At 74.2% G+C, this 17,783-nt stretch overlaps 2 protein-coding genes across 5 annotated transcripts; one reads left to right on the top strand and one right to left on the bottom strand.

Annotated features, from left to right (window-relative positions):
* Nucleotides 1-269: 269 nt before the first annotated feature.
* On the bottom strand, nt 270-9,518 carry OPLAH (5-oxoprolinase, ATP-hydrolysing). Of its 3 annotated transcripts, none has more exons than XM_062570763.1 (26): nt 9,347-9,518; nt 8,342-8,533; nt 7,800-7,914; nt 7,606-7,729; nt 7,318-7,513; nt 7,073-7,238; nt 6,862-7,000; nt 6,711-6,778; nt 6,381-6,643; nt 6,124-6,236; nt 5,813-5,983; nt 5,592-5,729; nt 5,225-5,363; nt 5,017-5,129; nt 4,652-4,803; nt 4,261-4,421; nt 4,078-4,179; nt 3,827-4,001; nt 3,552-3,736; nt 3,344-3,475; nt 3,073-3,207; nt 2,805-2,954; nt 2,503-2,660; nt 2,237-2,397; nt 2,060-2,157; nt 270-1,966 (listed from the first exon to the last, which is right to left on the bottom strand). In XM_062570763.1, exons 1-26 carry the CDS (start codon nt 9,515-9,517, stop codon nt 1,814-1,816), a joined length of 3,870 nt encoding a protein of 1,289 aa, XP_062426747.1. In that variant the 5' UTR covers nt 9,518; the 3' UTR covers nt 270-1,813. The 3 variants fall into 3 exon arrangements, with proteins under 3 accessions (XP_062426747.1, XP_062426748.1, XP_062426749.1); XM_062570764.1 differs by having other exon boundaries at nt 7,810-7,914; nt 9,347-9,428; XM_062570765.1 differs by lacking the exon at nt 9,347-9,518 and having other exon boundaries at nt 7,810-7,914; nt 8,342-8,540.
* Nucleotides 9,519-15,356: 5,838 nt separating this feature from the next.
* EXOSC4 (exosome component 4) lies at nt 15,357-17,166 on the top strand. 2 transcript variants are annotated; one of them, XM_062568466.1, is made up of 3 exons: nt 15,357-15,490; nt 16,176-16,382; nt 16,577-17,166. In XM_062568466.1, exons 1-3 carry the CDS (start codon nt 15,419-15,421, stop codon nt 16,934-16,936), a joined length of 639 nt encoding a protein of 212 aa, XP_062424450.1. In that variant the 5' UTR covers nt 15,357-15,418; the 3' UTR covers nt 16,937-17,166. The 2 variants fall into 2 exon arrangements, with proteins under 2 accessions (XP_062424450.1, XP_062424449.1); XM_062568465.1 differs by having other exon boundaries at nt 15,363-15,589.
* Nucleotides 17,167-17,783: the final 617 nt, after the last annotated feature.

The following is a 17,783-nucleotide window of genomic DNA, read 5'->3' as shown; positions in this document are numbered from 1 at the left end:
CCTCCCTCCCCACTGCTGGGGTGACAGACGGGGGGTCCCCAAAGCTTGCCTGTGTTTGGCACCCTCTTCCCCACCTTGGCCTCCTCTGTCCTGCTGCTGCAGCCAGCTCTGCGACAGGCCAGCTGTGCGCTGACGTGCGCTGCGCCAAGGACGGGGATGGCCCTGGTCCCCAGCTTGGCCAGGTTCAAACTGCCTCGAGCCATGGGGCCAAGGGACAGGGGCCCATGGCAGGGCCCCATCCTGCCTGCCCCACGCATGGCCACGCTGGACAGGCTCTGAAGGTGCTTTTATTGGAAGGCACCGAGCTCGTGAGGCACGGTGAGGGCCACAGCACAGGGCTCATCCCCTCCGCCCGCCCCATCCGCCCCATGGGCACCGGGATGCTGCAGGAGCTGGGGGCGGTGAGGCACAAGTGTGAATGCCAGGGCAGCGCTGTGGGGCCAGGGAGGAGAGGGCAGGCCCTGCCATGGCAGCCTGTGCCCTGCCCCATGGCGGAGTGGCTCTAAGTCCCCCCTGCCTGGGAGTGTAGGGCAGGACCCCCATGGGGCACATGTACCTGTGGCTGCAGCCACCCCATGGGATATGTAGCTGGGGCTGGGGGACTGCCCCTTGGAATGTGTGTATGTGGGGTTGAGGGCTGCCCCACAGCGTGTGCGTATCAGAGGCCAGGTCACCCCCCAGGGGGTGTGTACCTGCGGCTAGGGCTGCCCTTTGGGGGCATGTACCTGGGGTTACGGCTACTCTGTGGGTTAGAGCTGCCCCACAGCAGGCACAAACCTGGGGCGCACGGAGTGCTCATACCTAGGGCCAGGTCAGCACATGCAGCCGCCCCACAGGGCGCCTGTGCCTGGGGCTGCCCCTGGGGTGCATGTGCCCAAGGCTGGGGCTACCCTATGGGGTGTGCATACCAGGGGCCAGGTCACCCCACAGGGTACATGTACCCAGGGCTGCCCCATGGCATGTGCATACCAGGGGCCAGGTCACCCCACAGGGTACATGTACCCAGGGCTGCCCCATGGCGTGTGCATACCAGGGGCCAGGTCACCCCATAGGGTACATGTGCCCAGGGCTACCCCATGGGGTGTGCATACCAGGGGCCAGGTCACCCCATAGGGTACATGTGCCCAGGGCTACCCCATGGGGTGTGCATACCAGGGGCCAGGTCACCCCATAGGGTACATGTGCCCAGGGCTGCCCCATGGCGTGTGCATACCAGGGGCCAGGTCACCCCATAGGGTACATGTGCCCAGGGCTGCCCCACGGCGTGCGCATGCTGGAGGCCAGGTCACCCCACAGGGTACATGTGCCCAGGGCTGCCCCATGGCATGTGCATACCAGGGGCCAGGTCACCCCACAGGGTACATGTACCCAGGGCTGCCTCATGGCATGTGCATACCAGGGGCCAGGTCACCCCATAGGGTACATGTGCCCAGGGCTGCCCCACGGCGTGCGCATGCTGGAGGCCAGGTCACCCCACAGGGTACATGTGCCCAGGGCTGCCCCATGGCATGTGCATACCAGGGGCCAGGTCACCCCACAGGGTACATGTGCCCAGGGCTGCCTCATGGCGTGTGCATACCAGGGGCCAGGTCACCCCATAGGGTACATGTACCCAGGGCTGCCCCATGGCGTGCGCATACCAGGGGCCAGGTCACCCCATAGGGTACATGTACCCAGGGCTGCCCCATGGCATGTGCATACCAGGGGCCAGGTCACCCCACAGGGTACATGTGCCCAGGGCTGCCCCGTGGGGCGTGCGCATCCAGGGCCGCCCCACCGCGGGCGGCTGGGGCCGGGGAGGGCACGGGCCCCCTCACACGGCCTCCTGCGCCCGCCGGTAGTCGAAGAGGCTCCCACGCTCCGCGAAGCTGCGGGGCGCCGTCGGCTCCGCGCCGTCCTCGGGGTCTCCCGCGGTGCCGGGTGCCCCAAAGCCGCCGCCGCCAGGCGTCCGCAGACAAAACACGTCCTGCAGCGGGGCGAGAAGGGCGGCAGTGGCGGTGCCCCTCACCAGCATGGGGCCGGCCCCACGGCGAAGGGAGGGGGCACGCCGCGCTCTTACCCCCGGCCGCACCGGCACCGACGTCTTGCTGCCCAGGTTGAGGGTTCGGCCGTCGCGGCGCAGCAGCAGGTTGAGCCCCGGGGAGCCGGGGCTGCCCCCTGCCCGGGAGAGGAGGGGGGTGAGAGCGGGGCCGGAGCGGGGCCGGGCTGGGGGGCGGCGGGGGGCGGGCGCGCTCACCTTGCAGGCCGTAGGGCCGGACGGCGCGGCGCTCGCTCAGCACCGACAGCACCGCGTCCTCGCGGAAGAGCAGCTCCCGCAGCACCCCGTCGCCGCCGCGGAAGCGCCCCGCGCCCCCCGAGCCCCGGCTCAGCTCGAAGCGCCGCAGCACCACCGGGTACCTGGCGGGGGGGGTGAGGGGGGGGACACCCGAAACGACGGCGTCAGAGCCAGCCGCGGGCGATGGGGGGGAGGGTGCCGGGGGGCGCCGGGGGTCCCGCACCCACCGCTGCTCCAGGATCTCGGGGTCGGTGATGCGGGTGTTGGTCATGTGGGTGTGCACCCCGCTGCGGCCGTGCCAGCGGGGGCCGGCGCCCGCGCCCCCCGCCACCGTCTCGTAGTAGCCCACGCGCTCGTTCCCGAAGGTGACGTTGTTCATGCAGCCCTGCGCGGGGAGAGACGAGGAGGAGGAGCAGGAGGAGGAGAAGGACCCTCCCAGCCCGTGGGGCGGCTGGCAGGCCCCGGCCCCCAGGACCCTCCTCCCAAGGGAGCCGGCCCCCTGCGCGCCCCCCAAGGCCCCCCGCCCTACCTGGGAGGCGGCGCAGACCCCGAAAGCCTTGAGGATGACGTCCACCACCCGCTGGGAGGTGAGCACGTTGCCCCCCACCACGGCGGCCTCGGGTGAGGGGTCCAGGATGGAGCCCTTGGGGATGACCACCCGCACGGGGGCCAGGCAGCCCTGGGGGGGGGGACGAGAGCCGTCAGCCCCAGCTCCGCCCGGACCCACAGCTGGACGTCCCCTTGCCCCCAAAGCCTCGCGGCGCCCGCCCCACGGCCGCGGGGGTCGCGGCGCCCACCTGGTTGAGCGGGATGTCCTGCCCCACCATGCAGCGCAGGCAGTAGATGAGGGCGGAGAGGGTGATGGCGCGCGGGGCGTTGCAGTTCCCGTACACCTCGTGGCCGGAGCCGGAGAAGTCGAACACGGCGCTGCCCTGCGCAGAAAGCGGGGCTGGGACGCGGCCCCCCGACCTCGGCCCCCCGGCTGGCTCCCCTTCCTCCCGGACACCGCCCATCCCGGGGGCCCTCCGGCATCCCGGAGCAGGACGGGCGAGCCGGGACCCGGCTCACCTCCTGCGGGTCCACCTGCACCCGCAGCCGGATGGGCGAGCCGTCGTCCATGTGGTCCTCAGCCTCCACCGACGTGCCCCAGCGGGCGGCGAAGCCCTTGAGCATCTCGCGCACGGCCACCTCGGCGTTGGCCTGGGGACGGCAGGGCGTCACGGGGGCGTCACGGGGGCGGCGGGCCGGGGGCGGGCGGGCGGCACGTGGCCCTTACCTGGATGTGGGCCATGTAGGCCTGGACCACCTGGAGGCCGTAGAGCTCGATGAGCTCGTTGACCAGCTGGATGCCCTTCTGGTTGGCGGCCACCTGGGCCCGCAGGTCCGACAGGTTGTCCTGGAGGTTGCGGGTGCCGCTGCTGCCGGGGATGCGGCCGGGCGCCATCAGGGCTTCGGTCACCGCTGCCGGGGAAGCGGATGAGCAGGAGCAGGGCGGGGAACGCAGGACCCCCCGGCACCCCGCGACACGGCACCCTCCCAGCGCCAGCCTACCCTCCTCCTGGAAGACGCCATCCTTCACCAGCTTGAAGGAGACGAATACGGCTCCCTCCTCCCGCAGCGTCTTGGAGTGGGGCGGCATGGAGCCGGGGGTGATGCCCCCGATGTCCGCGTGGTGCCCGCGGCTGGCCACGAAGAACACGGGCTTGGGGACGCCGGCCCAGAAGACCTGCGGAGAGCTTGGTGCTGAGCCCAGTACCACGGAGGGGGCAGCCCCCCAGGTGCCCCCGGTGCCCCCCACTCACAGGAGTGATGACGGTGAGGTCGGGCAGGTGGCTGCCCCCCGCGCACGGGTGGTTGCTGAGGATCACGTCGCCCTCTCGGAGGTCCTCGCCGAGGTTGCGAATCTGGAACGGCACCGGGGGGAGAGGGGGAACAGTTCAGCTGGGCAGCGGGGAGCTGGGGGGCTGCCGGAGCGACCCTGGTACCTGGAACTGGACGGTCTCCTGCATGGCGCCCAGGTGCACGGGGATGTGGGGGGCGTTGGACACCAGCCCCCCGTCCGGCCCGAAGAGCGCGCAGGAGAAGTCCAGCCGCTCCTTGATGTTGGTGGAGATGGCTGTCCGCTGCAGGATGCGGCCCATCTGCTCTGCGGGGGGCACCGAGGGGCCACGGCGGACCCTGAGAAGGGGGGCGGGGGCTGGCGTGGGGGCAGCAGCCCCCCACCCCGCAATGCCCCCAGCCACCACACCGGCGCCGTCCCCAGAGCCCCCTTCGTGCCCGGCTCCCACGGGTGTCCCCGCAGCTCTCTCCCTCCCGACCGCCAGAATTTTGGCCCCGCTGCACGCCCCGCTCGGGGCCGGGGCGGCCCTGCCGCACCTGCGATGCTCATGAAGCGGTGGGAGAAGATGGAGAGCTGGATGGCGTCGAGCTGGGTGCCGACGGGGCTCGGCTTCCCGGAGCCGACGGCGATGCAGACGTCCCCGAAGCGCGTGAGGCTGGCGGTGCAGCCCGGCTCGATCAGGATGGTGCTGCGGGAGAGGCGGCGTGGCGTTGCGCTACGGGGGGCTGCGCCCGGCCCCGCGGGGCGAGAGCCCGGCCGGGCGCGCGGCGAGGCAGGCGCCTCTCCCTGCCCCGGGGCCAGGGACGGGGCGGACTCGTCCCGGCTCCTCGGACTAGTCCTTAGCGTCCTTCCCCGCCGAGGCGGGGGCCCAGGCGTCCGGCCGCCCCCGGCCCCCCCCCACCTGTTCTTATCGATGATGATACTGGGGCCGGGGATGGAGTGGTCGCAGGCGAGCTCCTCCAGCAGGTACACCGGCGTCTCCAGGTAGCCGTCCTCGAAGTAGCACCGCGTCACCTGGGGGGCCGCGGCCGAGTCCCGAGTCCCGTCCGGGGTCGCCCCTTCCTCCGGCGGCCCCGCGGGAGCCGGCCCGGCCCCGGGGCAGCCCTCACCGTCTCCACGCGGGCCGGCTTCCCGCTGGGGGCCAGGGGGGTCTCGCAGCTGATCCCAGTGCTGCCCGTGCCCCTAACCCGCACGTCGTCCACCACCACGGCGCGGTCGGGGATGGTGAAGCCGAACTCCGTCATGTACCTGCGGGGCAGGAGCGGGCGCTGGCTGCGGCGGGCAGTGCCCGGCTGTGGGCGCCCAGCGGCCGGGAAAAATCCGGCGCCCGCTGTGTGCCGCGCTGCCCGCGCCCGGCGGCACCCCGGGGAGCAGGCTGGGCGCAGGCGGCGTGGGGCAGGGCCGGCTCTGCGCCCGGGGGCCGAGCTGGGGCCGCGGCAGCCGGCAGGGACGGGGTGCACAGCGCCCGGGACCGACCTGCTGGCGAAGGCGGCACGGAAATCCCCGGCGCGGCAGGACTGCGGCGTGGCCGGGTGCCCCTTGGCCGAGCACATGAGGGCACAGTCGGTGCGCTCGTAGCGCAGGTGCAGGAAGGCCTCCGTGCAGATCTGGGAGCTGCGCGGGAAGGCGAGGGGAGCGGGGTGAGCGCGGGGAAGGGGGGCACGCCGGCGCGGGGCCGGCCGCGGCCGCGGCGGTACCTGGAGAAGCCCTGCGCCCGCAGCGCCTCCACGCACTCCTGCTCCAGGGCCGCGATGCGCCCGTCCAGGCGGGCGAAGGCGCCGGGCTCGTAGCGCAGGGCGCAGGGCGCCTGCGCCTCGTGCACCACGTCCGCCAGGGCCATGCCGTAGGCCGAGAGGATCCCGCTGTACCTGCGCGACACCGACACCCACCCCGCGGGGTCCCGCGCCGGGCGCCGCGTCCTGCGCCCGGGCAGCCCGCAGAGCGCCCGGGGGGGCCGGGCACCCCCGCCCCAGAGCGCCCGCCCCAGAGCGCCCGCCCGCGCACGTACTTGTGGATGAAGACCTCCTTCATGCCCAGGGCTCGGGCGATGGCGCAGGCGTGCTGCCCCCCCGCGCCCCCGAAGCAGGCCAGCACGTGGCGCGACGTGTCGTGGCCTCGCGCCTGCCGGGGTCGGGGAGGGGGGAGAAGGTGCACACGGGACTTCCGTCCCTCCCCGAGCACGGAAACCCCCCCCCCGGGCGCCGGCAGCCCCGACCCGCTGCCCCCGCGGCGCGGCGCGGGCCGGATTCGTGCCCGCGGCCTCACCTGCGTCAGGGAGCGGATGGGCCGGCACATGGCCTCGTTGGCCACCCGGATGAAGCCCATGGCCACCTCCTCGACGGAGAGCGGGGCCCGGGGGCCGGGGCCGGCCGGGAAGGCGTTGACGCGGGCGGCCAGCTCCCGGAGGGCCCGCAGCGCCGCGTCCCGGGACAGCGGCTGGTCCTCGCCCGGGCCGAAGATGCGCGGGAAGTACCGCGGGAGCAGGCGGCCCAGGCAGAGGTTGGCGTCGGTGACGGTCGGCGGCCCGCCTGCGCCGAGGCGGGGACGTGAGCGCGGCGCCGGGGACCCCGCGGCGCCCGCCCGCGCCGCCCTCACCTTTCCGGTAGCAAGCGGGGCCGGGATGGGCCCCCGCGGACTCGGGGCCGACCACGAAGAGCCCGGACCTGGAGGGGGCAGACGGCGGGAGGCAGGTGCCGGCGGCGGAGCCGCGGGGCTGGGGGCAGCGTCGGGCCCCCCGGCCGCCCACCTGAAGAAGAGCATGGAGCCGCCGCCGGCCGCCACCGTGTTGATGTCGAGCTGGGGGGCCTGGATGCTGACGCCGGCCGTGGTGGCCTCGAAGACGTGCTCGTAGTCCCCGGCGTAGCGGCTGACGTCCGTGGAGGTGCCTGGGCGGCGCGGTCAGCACCGTCCCCGGGCCGCGGCGGCCCCGCGGCCCCGCCGGCGCCCGCCGCCCTCACCTCCCATGTCGAAGCCGATGACGGGCCGCCCGTCCCCGCGGCGGTAGGTGGTGGCGGCGTAGCCCACCACGCCGCCCGCCGGCCCCGAGAGGATGGCGCGGGCCCCGCTGAACTGCCCCATGGGGGTGAGGCCGCCGTCGGAGCGCATGAAGAGCACCGGCACGTCCTAGGGCGCAGAGCGGGCGCGTGGGGCGGGCGGCCGGGGGGCCGGCGGCGGCGGCCCCGCGCGGCCCGGCCCCACTCACCCGCAGCTGCCCGGCGAAGCCGGCGCGGAAGCTCTCCAGGTAGCGCCGGATGCAGGGGGTGAGGTAGGCGTCCGCGCAGGCCGTGTAGCCCCGCGGCACGGCCCGCGCCATGGCCATCACCGAGGAGGACAGCGACACGTGCTCGAAGCCCAGCTCCCGCGCCAGCGCCCCGACCTGCTGCTCGTGGCCCGGCCAGCTGCCGGGGCACAGGGCTGCGGTGGGACGGGGCCGCGCCGCGGAGGGGGGCCGCCGTCCCGCCGGCGCCGCCCGGCCCGCCCGGGGACTCACGCGTAGGAGTGCAGCAGCAGCACGGCCAGGCTGCGGACGCCGCGGGCCAGCACGCCCTCCAGGTCCCTCCGCAGCGCCGACAGGTCCAGGGGCCGCTGCAGCAGCAGGGAGTCCCCCGTGGAGCCTGGGGACAGCGAGGGCGGTCGGAGGGGCCCGCGGGGGCCGCCCCGGTGCCCCCCGCCGGCGGCACCCACCTGCCAGCACCTCCAGGGCCTCCTTGCCCGGGAGCTGGCAGCCGGGCTGGCAGGGGATGAGCCGCTCGTCCACCTCGATCACCTCCTCGTACAGCACCTCGGGCACCGCCACCTCCTGCGCAGAGGGGACGGGGACGGGGACGTGCCGGCCCCCTGCACGGCGGGAGGGGAGCCGCGGCCCCAGCGCCGGCCCCCCGGCGCACGGCGCTGCCGGTGGGCGGGCAGCCAGGCAGGCGGCTGGGCGCTGGCGCGGGGCCCTGGCAGGGGCCCAGCGGTGCAAAAAGGAAGCAGGCAGGGAGCCCGGCCGGGCAATCCGGGTCCTTCCCGCACCACTCCAAGGACGTCTGCCCAGGGGCAGAGGACACGGGGCGAGGAGTGGGGGGCGCGGTGCAACGCGGGGATGGCGGGGTGCGGGGATGGCACGGTGCAACGCGGGGATGGCGCGGGGACGGCGCGGGGATGGCACGGTGCAGCGCGGGGACGGCGCGGGGACGGCGCGGTGCAGGGATCGTACGGTGCAGCGCGCGGACGGCGCGGCTCACCAGGTCGAAGATGCGCGGCCGCGCCTGGTTGCCGATGTGCAGCAGGTCGCGGAAGCCGCGGGTGACGAGCAGGGCCACCCGCTCGCCGCGGCGCTCCAGGAGGGCGTTGGTGGCCACCGTGGTGCCCATGCGGATCCACTCGATGCGCGAAGTGTCCAGCGGGCGCTCGCGGGGCATCGCCACCCCGCATTCCTGCCGGACGGCGGCGGCACGGCTCGGCATCCGGCTCCGCAGCTCGGCCCCATCACCCCGGCGTGGGGGGCTCCGGTCCCCAGCAGGTCTTGGGGGAGGGTCCCACGGGGGGGTCCCAGGAGTGGGTCCCAGGGGACCCATGGGGGATCCCGGGATACAGTGCCGGGGGGTCCCATGGGGAGGTTCCGGGGGTCCCCGAGGGGGGTCCTGCGGTGCGGTGCCGGGGGGTCCCACGGGGGGTCCCGGGCACAGTGCCAGGGGTCCCGCAGTGTGTCCCGGGCACGGTGCCGGGGGGTCCCGGGGTGGGTCCAGGGCGTGGTGCCGGGGGGGTCCCGGGCGCGGTGCCGGGGGGTCCCGCGGTGTGTCCCGGGCACGGTGCCGGGGGGTCCCGGGCGCAGTGCCGGGGGGTCCCGCGGTGTGTCCCGGGCGTGGTGCCGGGGGGTCCCGGGTGCAGTGTCAGGGGGTCCCGCGGTGTGTCCCGGGATCGGTGCTGGGAGGTCCCGGGCGCAGTGCCGGGGGGTCCCGCGGTGTGTCCTGGGCGCGGTGCTGGGGGGTCCCGGGCGCAGTGCCGGGGGGTCCCGCGGTGTGTCCTGGGCGCGGTGCCGGGGGGGTCCCGGGTGCAGTGTCAGGGGGTCCCGCAGTGTGTCCTGGGCGCGGTGCCGGGGGGGTCCCGGGTGCAGTGTCAGGGGGTCCCGCGGTGTGTCCCGGGCGCGGTGCCGGGGGGTCCCGGGTGCGGTGCCGGGGGGTCCCGCAGGGGGTCCCGGGCGCGGTGCCGGGGGCAGGCGGCGGGCGGCGGGCGGCGGGCGGGCTCACCTCCTGGAGGACGCGGCGGATGCCCTCGGTGGGCGCGTCGTCGTAGCCCGGGTCCTCCGAGAGCAGCTTGAGGACGCGGACGCGGCCCCCGGGGCAGCGGGCGAACACGTCGGTGAAGGTGCCGCCGCGGTCGATGGCGAACTGGAACCCGTCGGGGCCCGGCGCGGCCATGGCAGCCCGGCCTGGCGCGGCGCGGCGCGGCGCGGCGCGGCTCGGCTCGGCTCGGCTCGGCGCGGCTCGGCGCGGCGCGGCGCGGCTCGACTCGCTGCGGTCGCGGTCCCGCAGCGCCGAGCGCCGGCTCGGGAGGGGGCGGGGCGGGGGCGGGGCTCAGGCGGGGGGCGGGGGGCGCTGCCCCCGGACACGCCACGTGCCGCGCGGGGGGAGGGGGACCCGGACGCCTGGGCCCCCAGGGGACGGGGAGGGGGCAGCGGAGCCGGGGGCCCGGGCTCCAGGGGTCTCCGTGGGAGGGGGCAGCGGAGCCGGGGGCCCGGGCTCCAGGGGGTCTCTGCGGGAGGGGGCAGTGGAGCCGGGGGCCGGGCCCCGGGGGTCTCCGTGGGAGGGGGCAGTGGAGCCGGGGGCCCGGGCCCCGGGGGGGTCTGCGGGAGGGGGCAGCGGAGCCGGGGGCCCGGGCCCCGGGGGGGTCTGCGGGAGGGGGGAGCGGAGCCAGGGGCCCGGGCCCCCAGGGGTCTCCGTGGGAGGGGGCAGCAGAGCCGGGGGCCCGGGCCCCGGGGGGGTCTGCGGGAGGGGGGAGCGGAGCCGGGGCCCGGGCCCCGGGGGTCTCCGTGGGAGGGGGCAGCGGAGCCGGGGCCCGGGCCCCGGGGGTCTCCGTGGGAGGGGGCAGTGGAGCCGGGGCCCGGGCCCCGGGGGGGTCTGTGGGAGGGGGCAGCGGAGCCGGGGGCCCGGGCCCCGGGGGGGTCTGCGGGAGGGGGCAGCGGAGCCGGGGCCCGGGCCCCGGGGGTCTCCGTGGGAGGGGGCAGCGGAGCCGGGGGCCCGGGCCCCGGGGGGGTCTGCGGGAGGGGGGAGCGGAGCCGGGGCCCGGGCCCCGGGGGTCTCCGCGGGAGGGGGCAGTGGAGCCAGGGGCCCGGGCCCCGGGGGGGTCTGCGGGAGGGGGCAGCGGAGCCGGGGCCTGGGCCCCCAGGGGTCTCAGCGGGAGGGGGCAGTGGAGCCGGGGGCCCGGGCCCCGGGGGGGTCTGCGGGAGGGGGCAGCGGAGCCGGGGGCCCGGGCCCCGAGGGTCTCCGTGGGAGGGGGCAGCGGAGCCGGGGCCCGGGCCCCGGGGGGGTCTGCGGGAGGGGGCAGCGGAGCCGGGGGCCCAGGCCCCGGGGGGGTCTGCGGGAGGGGGCAGCGGAGCCAGGGCCCGGGCCCCGGGGGTCTCCGCGGGAGGGGGCAGCGGAGCCGGGGGCCCGGGCCCCGGGGGGGTCTGCGGGAGGGGGCAGCGGAGCCGGGGCCCGGGCCCCGGGGGGGTCTGCGGGAGGGGGCAGCGGAGCCGGGGGCCCGGGCTCCAGGGGTCTCCGTGGGAGGGGGCAGCGGAGCCGGGGGCCCAGGCCCCGGGGGGGTCTGCGGGAGGGGGCAGCGGAGCCGGGGGCCTGGGCCCCGAGGGTCTCCGTGGGAGGGGGCAGTGGAGCCGGGGGCCCAGGCCCCGGGGGTGTCTCCGTGGGAGGGGGCAGCGGAGCCGGGGGCCCGGGCCCCGGGGGGGTCTGCGGGAGGGGGCAGTGGAGCCGGGGGCCCGGGCCCCGAGGGTCTCCGTGGGAGGGGGCAGCGGAGCCGGGGGCCCGGGCCCCGGGGGGGTCTGCGGGAGGGGGCAGCGGAGCCGGGGGCCCGGGCCCCGAGGGTCTCTGCGGGAGGGGGCAGTGGAGCCGGGGGCCCGGGCTCCAGGGGTCTCTGCGGGAGGGGGCAGTGGAGCCGGGGGCCCGGGCCCCGAGGGTCTCTGCGGGAGGGGGCAGCGGAGCCGGGGCCCGGGCCCCGGGGGGGTCTGTGGGAGGGGGCAGCGGAGCCGGGGGCCCGGGCCCCGGGGGGGTCTCCGTGGGAGGGGGCAGCGGAGCCGGGGGCCCGGGCCCCGGGGGGGTCTGCGGGAGGGGGCAGCGGAGCCGGGGGCCCGGGCCCCGGGGGTCTCCGTGGGAGGGGGCAGCGGAGCCGGGGGCCCGGGCCCCGGGGGGGTCTGCGGGAGGGGGCAGCGGAGCTGGGGGCCTGGGCCCCCAGGGGTCTCCGCGGGAGGGGGCAGCGGAGCCGGGGGCCTGGGCCCCGAGGGTCTCCGTGGGAGGGGGCAGTGGAGCCGGGGGCCCGAGCCCCGGGGGTCTCCGTGGGAGGGGGCAGCGGAGACGGGGGCCCGGGCCCCGGGGGGGTCTGCGGGAGGGGGCAGCGGAGCCGGGGGCCCGGGCCCCGAGGGTCTCCGTGGGAGGGGGCAGCGGAGACGGGGGCCCGGGCCCCTGGGGGTCTCTGCAGGAGGGGGCAGCGGAGCCGGGGGCCCGGGCCCCGGGGGGGTCTGCGGGAGGGGGGAGCGGAGCCGGGGGCCCGGGCCCCGAGGGTCTCCGTGGGAGGGGGCAGTGGAGCCGGGGGCCCAGGCCCCAGGGGTCTCCGTGGGAGGGGGCAGCGGAGCCGGGGGCCCGGGCCCTGGGGGTCTGCGGGAGGGGGCAGTGGAGCCGGGGGCCCGGGCCCCTGGGGGTCTCTGCAGGAGGGGGCAGCGGAGCCGGGGGCCCGGGCCCCTGGGGGTCTCAGCAGAAGGGGGCAGTGGAGCCGGGGGCCCAGGCCCCAGGGGTCTCCGCGGGAGGGGGGAGCGGAGCCGGGGGCCCGGGCCCTGGGGGTCTGCGGGAGGGGGCAGCGGAGCCGGGGGCCCGGGCCCCGAGGGTCTCCGTGGGAGGGGGCAGCGGAGCCGGGGGCCCAGGCCCCGGGGGGGTCTGCGGGAGGGGGCAGCGGAGCCGGGGGCCCGGGCCCCGGGGGGGTCTGCGGGAGGGGGCAGTGGAGCCGGGGGCCCGGGCCCCGGGGGTCTCCGCGGGATGTGGTGGGCGGGAGCGGTGCAGTCGGCTCGCGCTGCGCCGCGCGCTCCAGGGGCTCAAGGCCGGGCGTGGGGAGGCCTGCTGTCCCTGCGCGCTCCGCGGGAAGATAACCGCGCTGTGCCTTCCGATAAGGCCGACATTCCTGAGGATGAAATAAATCCCGGCCCAGCGACCGAAAGGACTGGCCAGGACGGTGCGGGCCAAGCTGCCGAGCCGGAAGGCGCGAGCCCCAAAGCGCCGCTGGAGCGGGTCCGGCAGCAGCCGGCGGCTGCGGCACTCGCGCTCCCCGGTGTGACCCGGGGGACGCCGCGTCCCGGCGGAGCGGGAGGGCCGAGCTCTCCCGCCACCCGTCAGGCGACTGTTCTGCTCCTAAGTGCTCCGAGTCGGCTAAATGGGCTGCAGGCTCCTGCTTTGTGGCAGCTGGCCAGGTTTCCCTCATTAACTCCCCAGGATCATCCTCCGGGACCTGGATCAGGGAAGGGGGGAGGTCTAAGAAAGAAATGTCCGAGGAGCCTGAGGATGCCAGGAATGCGAGCTGGGGGAGACAGCCCGATCTACCAGCTCCGAGCCCAGGAAACTCCGGCCGAGGCTCGAGCCTGCGGCAGTACTAGCGGCCACTACTCCCCCCTTAAGGATTCGAGTCCTGAGACGCCGGTCTGCCGGTCGCAGTTAATGATTGCTGCTTTATATCATTCCTTATTGACACAGGAGCCCAGTCTCGGCACAGTGAATAAGGACACTTGCAAAGGGCAGCCTCCATTTGGCAAACAACTGCTTTCATTACAAATGCTTCCAGAGACAGAACAATCCTCAAATATGGGCTGGCAAAACTCAGAGGCTGCCTAAAAGCATTTAGTGAAAGATCATAGTGGAAGCAGGGAAGTCTTAGACTTCTAAAATTGCAAATATAGAGAGGAAAAAAGATTAGTTTCAGCTATGCAACTGTATATGTGCACCCTTGTAATTTCTCATTTATATATAATTTTCTCATTTATAATGTTTTTATTACAGGTGTTATTGGGCAATTCACTCCCCACCTCTGGTCAGGGCTAAATTATTTCTGTCTGACAGTTTGTTCAACCTTGGTCTTAGGTCCCCGCAGTATCTTAGGAAGGGGCAACTGTGGGGGGATGTGTGGGAAAAATGGGACATAGGGACACCACCCCTCTGCCCCACTGGTTACCCCACACCGGCCCATACCCGTGAGCTCATTACGGACGGCGCTGCGCTGCCATGCAGCAGCTGGTTAATGCTCCACGGTGCCCGTGACCGGCTGAAGGCTGCGAGAAAGCGTCTCGAAGAATCATTACCCAGGCTCGTTCCCACCGCAGCTCTCCCATGGGGCCTGTCAAAACCTCCTAGCAAGCGGTGGCTAACAGGGATCACAGAGCCGTGGCTGCTGCCACTGCACCGCTTACAGCTCCCAGGGTAACAGATTAGTCGGTTCTGCTGTGAACGCACCATGCCCTGGACGGCGACTGTAGATGTGAAGATCTTACGGCTCGCACGCGAGGCAGAGAGGGAGAGATTTGCTCTCCCCTGCAGGAACCCCAGCGTGCATTTCCTCGCTTAGCACAAGGCTTTAAGCGTAGTCCCTCCACTGCTCGTGCGATATTGGCTGCAAACACTGAAATCACCAGGAGAGGCCGGTGCTGAGCAGGAGGCGGAGGGTGGGAGGGAGGCACTGGGGAAAGGGGCAAGGGCAGGGTTAGGAAGGCACCTTGAGAGGAGCCGGATGGATGGGGGGAGGAAAGCAATCCCTGCTGAAGTGCTACGAGAAACCCAGCAGTTTTCACCCGTCCTTGGGAACAGGAAGGAACTACGTGCTGTGCTAGGGATTCCAGCATTTTGGAAGACACATGCTCCAGGATGTAGTATAATAGCCCAACCACTTTGTAACTTACTGAAGAGATAGGTGATGCAGGGATGAACCCCACAATGTGAAGGGTTCAAAGGAAAGCATGAGTGTGTATCAATCACAGGGACCATCCACCCTCCACGGCCCCTCTCACCCCATGTCCAGGCAAGAGAGAGGGGGCGCTGGTGGGGATGACAGCAAAAAGCTCCCACTGGTTCGAGGGGATGCCCTATGGCTCCAGGTCACACATCTGGCCTTGGAAAAGGTGCTACTAGCAGCTGACAAAGGGCTCGGAGCAGCTGAACCCTTGACTCAATTCTCCAGCCCATTCCTGCTGGTGAACCACTGCCTTTAGGGGTGACGTTAAGACCACTGTACAGAGACGAGCCCTGGGCATCCATCACTGTGCAGCCACAGATGGTTTCACTCCGGAGAACAAAGTTACCGAAGTCACGGAGCGTGCGGGAACGCCCACCGAACACGCGGAGCCCCCGCGCGCTCCTGTCGAGGATGTCCCAGATTCAGCCGCCGTCGGTGCGATGGTGTCAGGCTTACTGACGAAGCACTGGTAAAGGGCTGGGTGAGCAGCAGGACCGGCCTCGGCTGTGTCTGCAGCCGGTAAACACGGAGCTCTGCGCCGCGCTGCCGGCTCTCAGGCACGCTGCGCGGGGCGCTCGCGCTGGCTCCGGGGCTGTTTGGGCTGGCGTTGCACAGCGGCCGGGAGCTGGGCGAGACGCAACGGGCCGATCGCGAGCCGAGACGCGTGGGGAAGGGGGATGTCGGGGCAACGTCGCGACAGCCGAAACGCGGGGTTTACGCCGGCTCGGGCAGCGGTGCGACCCTCCTCCGCCCCAAGCACCGAGCGGCGACGTCAGCAGCCGCCCGGAGGGGCGGGACGCGGCGCGGCGGAGCTGCTCCGGAGCGAGCGGGCCTGGCCGAGCTCTAAGCAGCGTTTTAAAGAGCAAATAGCGCAACGGCGGCGCCGCGCCGGGCCGCCCGCCAGGCCGCGGCCGCGCCGCCATGGCAACGCCGGCGGCGCGGCCCCGGGGCATGCCGGGAGCGGCGGCCGCGCCGCGGTGCGCGCTGGGAGCCGTAGTTCTGGGGGCGGCGGCTGCGCTCCGCGAGGTGGGCGGCGGCGCGGGGGCCGCCGGGAGGTGTAGTCCCCGCCGCGCGGGGGCCGCCGGGAGCGGCAGTCCCGCCGCGCGGGGGGCGCCGGGAGCGGCATGGCGGCGCTGGAGCTGCTGTCGGACGAGGGCTACCGGTGCGACGGGCGCCGCGCCTCCGAGCTGCGCAAGGTGCGCGCCCGCATGGGCGTCTTCGCGCAGGCCGACGGCTCGGCCTACATCGAGCAGGGCAACACCAAGGCGCTGGCCGTGGTGTACGGCCCCCACGAGGTGAGCGCCCGCCCCGGCTGCCGGGACCAGGCACGGGCCCTCCCCGCCGTCCCCCGGGCCTGCCGGGACCCCCGGGCCGGGATGTCCCCTCCGGCCCCCGGGCTCTGGCGGGACCGGGCAGCCAGGCGTGTCTTCTCGGCCTGGTGGGACAGGGGGGTCAGGCTGCCCCTGCCATCCCCTCCGTCCCTTCCATCACCGCCGTCCCACTCTGGACCACCAGGACCAAGCAAGTGGATGGTCCCTGCTGTCCCCTCCATCCCTCCAGACCTGGCAGGACCAGGTAGATGGACCATCTCTGCTGTCCCCTCCATCACCTTTGTCCCACTCGGACCACTAGAACCAGGCAGATGGACCATCGCTGCTGTTCCCTCCATCCCCCCAGGGCCAGCAGAACCGGGTGGCTGTGTTTGCTCCCCCTGTCCCCCCTTTGTCCCCCCTAGGCCTGACAGGGAGCCAAGCACCCTGTCTTTGCCTCCCCTCCAGCCCACAGGGATGCAAAAATCTGGGCTCTTCTCCTCTGCCCGAGCCAACAGGGACTCAGGCATCTGGGTCCCCGGGGCTGGAGCTCATCCTGGCTGCTTTGCAGATGCGTGGCTCCCGCAGCAAGGCCCTGCACGACCGGGCGCTGGTGAACTGCCAGTACAGCATGGCCACCTTCAGCACCAGCGAGCGCAAGCGCCGGCCCCATGGCGACCGCAAGTCCAGCGAGATGACGCTGCACCTCAAGCAGACGTTCGAGGCTGCCATCCTCACACAGCTCTACCCCCGCTCCCAGATCGACATCTACGTGCAGGTGAGCCCCAGGGCCGGCAGAGGGGACAGGGACAGACAGGGAGGGGGTGGTCCATCTGCGGGAAGAGGACCGAGGCCAGGTGGGGAGGGGATAGTCCATCCGTGGGGCAGGCTGTGCCCCGCTTGCTCCTAGGGCTCGGCCGAGGGGTGCTGGGGGCTGACTCCAGCGCTGAGTGTATCTTGCCGGTCCCCCAGATCCTGCAGGCTGACGGAGGCAACTACTGCGCCTGCGTGAACGCTGCGACGCTGGCCGTCATCGACGCTGGCATCCCCATGCGGGACTACGTGTGCGCCAGCTCGGCCGGCTTCGTGGAGGACACCCCGCTGGCCGACCTCAGCTACATAGAGGAGGCGTCCGGGGGACCGCAGGTGGCCCTGGCCCTGCTGCCCGCGTCGGAGCAGATCGCCCTGCTGGAGATGAACTCGCGCCTGCACGAGGACCACCTGGAGGAGGTCATCGAGGCGGCCAGCAAGGCCTGCAAGGCGGTGCACGCCGTCCTCGACCAGGTGGTGCGCGACCACGTGCAGGAGGTCACCGCGCTGCTGGGGGACTGAGCCGGGGGCTGGAGCACCGTGCCTGGCCGCGCGTCCCCGCGGGCTGCCGCAGCGGCCCTCGCGCTCCGGCTGCGCGGCGTGGCCGGGATTGCAGCACCGGGAGGCTTTGCTGGGGGCCTCGGCGGAGCCGGGGCCTGCGCCCCACGCGGCTGCGGGCCTCAGATCAGCGCCGGTGCCGGCAGCTCCCTCCCTGTGGAGTCTGTCCTAAATAAAGGGCTCCCTTGGCCGCCGTTGGGGTCTCTTCGCTGCGTGCGAGGCCCGTGCCCAGGGACGCCCCCTCCCTGGGCTGCTCCCCGGCCGCAGCCGTGTCCCCTCGTCCCGGACGGGGCCTGGCGTGCTCGGCCCTGCCGGAGCGGGTGTCCCCCCCGCCGCCGCGCCGGAGCAGCCCGGCGCTCTTCCAAACGCCGAGGGGCCCAGCCGCGGCGGACGCTCGTGCCTGCCGGCCGTGGACGCACGGCCTCGGGGGGAACGGCAAGAGCGGCGCCGCGCGCCCGGCCGCGGGTTGCGCTGCTCCGTCCCCCTTTGGGGGGGAATCCCTGGAAACGCCGTATCCCCCGGGAACGGCGGGCTGCGAGCCGCCGCGCATGCGCAAGGCCCGCGGAGGGCGGCTCCCATCGGTGTCTCTGGGCTCGACCGCGCGGGCTGCCCCGCTCGGGCGGCGATTGAGCGGCCTGGCCGGCGCGGTGGGAGAGGAGCGGGGGCGCGGGGGGTCCGCGGCGGGAGGCAGCGGCCGGGGCTGCGGGGCGGCCCCGGGGACGGGGGGGCTGTGGGGGGCGGTCCCGGGGCTGGGGGGGGTCCGCGGCGGGAGGCAGCGGCCGGGGCTGCGGGGCGGCCCCGGGGGGCGGGG

Source organism: Rhea pennata, chromosome 2, assembly GCF_028389875.1.
Source record: "Rhea pennata isolate bPtePen1 chromosome 2, bPtePen1.pri, whole genome shotgun sequence".
NCBI lineage: Eukaryota > Metazoa > Chordata > Aves > Rheiformes > Rheidae > Rhea > Rhea pennata.
This window is presented reverse-complemented; position numbering and strand designations above follow the sequence as displayed.

Bases quoted from the DNA above. Each gene is read 5' to 3' on its own strand.
- OPLAH (XM_062570763.1), bottom strand. From the start codon at position 9,517: ATGGCCGCGCCGGGCCCCGACGGGTTCCAGTTCGCCATCGACCGCGGC. The intron at 7,730-7,799 runs GTGGGTGCCGCC...CGCTGTCCCCAG, and splicing joins GGCCCTGGAGGTGCTGGCAG to GCTCCACGGGGGACTCCCTG. The intron at 2,955-3,072 runs GTGGGCGCCGCG...CCCCCCCCCCAG, and splicing joins AGGACATCCCGCTCAACCAG to GGCTGCCTGGCCCCCGTGCG.
- EXOSC4 (XM_062568465.1), top strand. From the start codon at position 15,419: ATGGCGGCGCTGGAGCTGCTGTCGGACGAGGGCTACCGGTGCGACGGG. The intron at 15,590-16,175 runs GTGAGCGCCCGC...GCTGCTTTGCAG, and splicing joins TGGTGTACGGCCCCCACGAG to ATGCGTGGCTCCCGCAGCAA. The intron at 16,383-16,576 runs GTGAGCCCCAGG...CCGGTCCCCCAG, and splicing joins AGATCGACATCTACGTGCAG to ATCCTGCAGGCTGACGGAGG.